Raw genomic sequence first — 1,646 nt, 5'->3', positions numbered from 1 at the left:
CCAGACTGCCTATTTGGTGACAGAGTTCTTATGAAGCCATCTATGTGTAAGTGAAAAAGAAAATCAGTACTAGAGTATACAGTGTGTGCAGCTGTGGCCAATGGGTTAATGGTCCACACCTAGCTATACACCTTAACACCCACCTGTACAGATTCAACGATTTCACCCAGCTTCGGATTGAGGAGGTCGGGAAAGACAAGGCTCAGTGGGTCTTCGTGAGTCTCCTTTATACTGTAACTCTTGTTCACGAAGAAGTTGAAAGGGCTGCTGGCTGCAAGGCGTGCTGGGAAGGGCATGCTGCCAAAGGACACACGGTTACTAACCTTCCTTTGTATTTTGCTTTCCCTAATCATTAGTCACCTTTTTTGGATTTATTACACTGATGCTCTTTGTAATACTGCAAAATCGTCTTTTGCAACTACAAAACTTTATATTCTATCAGGCACACAGCCAGGCACCATCATCTCGTGGGTTATAATGTGGTTCCCTCCTTTAAGAAAGTGTACCAGGTAGTCTATCATACCCAAAGTTTTAGTGAACAAAACCCCCTGAACTTCACAGAAAATGTCTCTCATTTTGGTACTTCAGGTCTTCTGTAAATGTGAGTGCATGATATAACTCAAATGGCAATTACTTGAGAAAAATGCAAGGGGCATATTGCAGAGAGGAAAAACCCATCACTCACTTTTTGTTAGAAAATGAACCCTTCCTTGCAGAGCTCCCTGAATCTGATTCCCTTCTACGTTTTTCTGCCGGCTCTGATATGCTGTTTGATGATTCTGTCAAAAAGGGTAGAGGAATATATGAGAACTGTAATTTTTTTTTTTTTTAACCAACTGAAAGCATAAATCAATGAGGTACACAAATATCAATTACTTCATTGTAGCAGATATACCCACAGAAGTATTCTACTTCATTAATAGCATGATTTCTGAGCTCTGTCTCCCATTCTCTTTTCACCTCAAAAGATTCCTTTTACCGACACTCTGTTTTGCTTTCCCATACCTGACTTCCTCTTAGCGCCAGCACCATCCTTGTCCTCTAAGTGTGGGTGGTAAAACTCCTCCAAGTGCCATGGATTCTTACGGTAACAATCAGCACCAAATTTGCATACAGGTCTTTTCTTTGAAGAATTTGCCTGTTCCATGGAACCATCTGCAGTAGCATAAGGTAGAAGTCTATATTTCTAACTATCTCATATAAAAGTATCTAGGATATATTAGTATCTATTTCCCTACATTCCCCTGTTCATATTTTACTTATGGATGTTGTACGACATTTAATGCACTCCAAATATATAGCATCTAAATACTGCAAATATTCTTTTTTACTTCCAATGGCAAACTTTTACACTATGAGCTCATATCAGCTAGAAAACTGTTTTACCTTTCCTCAAGGGAGTCGACTGGCTGCCTGACACTGACAATTTCTTCTCATTCTCTTTCTCTGTCTTAGGGGGTTGGGCCACTTCAGCCTGCACAGCTAATTCCTCCGTATCAGTATCATCATCAGAAATGTGATGCCCCGACCTCATCTTTGTTAGAGAATCTGGGAGGGGAGGGGGGAATCTTAAAACCTGAATTTTACATACATAGAGCCTAGGAAAAGTAAGATTACATAAACAAAGTACAGAGGATGTTAGTGGT

At 40.2% G+C, this 1,646-nt stretch overlaps 1 protein-coding gene across 2 annotated transcripts in view; it reads right to left on the bottom strand.

Annotated features, from left to right (window-relative positions):
- LOC119590538 (probable tyrosyl-DNA phosphodiesterase) overlaps positions 1–1,646 on the bottom strand; it is an 11,004-nt gene that overhangs the window by 6,042 nt on the left and 3,316 nt on the right. For both annotated transcript variants that reach the window (XM_037939187.1, XM_037939186.1), the window contains exons 5-8: positions 1,387–1,548; positions 1,006–1,155; positions 686–779; positions 144–297 (exon numbers count right to left, since the gene is read on the bottom strand). In XM_037939187.1, the coding sequence (XP_037795115.1) occupies positions 144–297; positions 686–779; positions 1,006–1,155; positions 1,387–1,548 (560 nt within the window). The remainder of the gene's footprint in view (positions 1–143; positions 298–685; positions 780–1,005; positions 1,156–1,386; positions 1,549–1,646) is intronic.

The sequence above is a fragment of the Penaeus monodon genome, chromosome 27 (genome assembly GCF_015228065.2).
Source record: "Penaeus monodon isolate SGIC_2016 chromosome 27, NSTDA_Pmon_1, whole genome shotgun sequence".
NCBI lineage: Eukaryota > Metazoa > Arthropoda > Malacostraca > Decapoda > Penaeidae > Penaeus > Penaeus monodon.
Note: the sequence above shows the minus strand (reverse complement) of the source record. Positions and strands in the feature narration are given on the sequence as shown.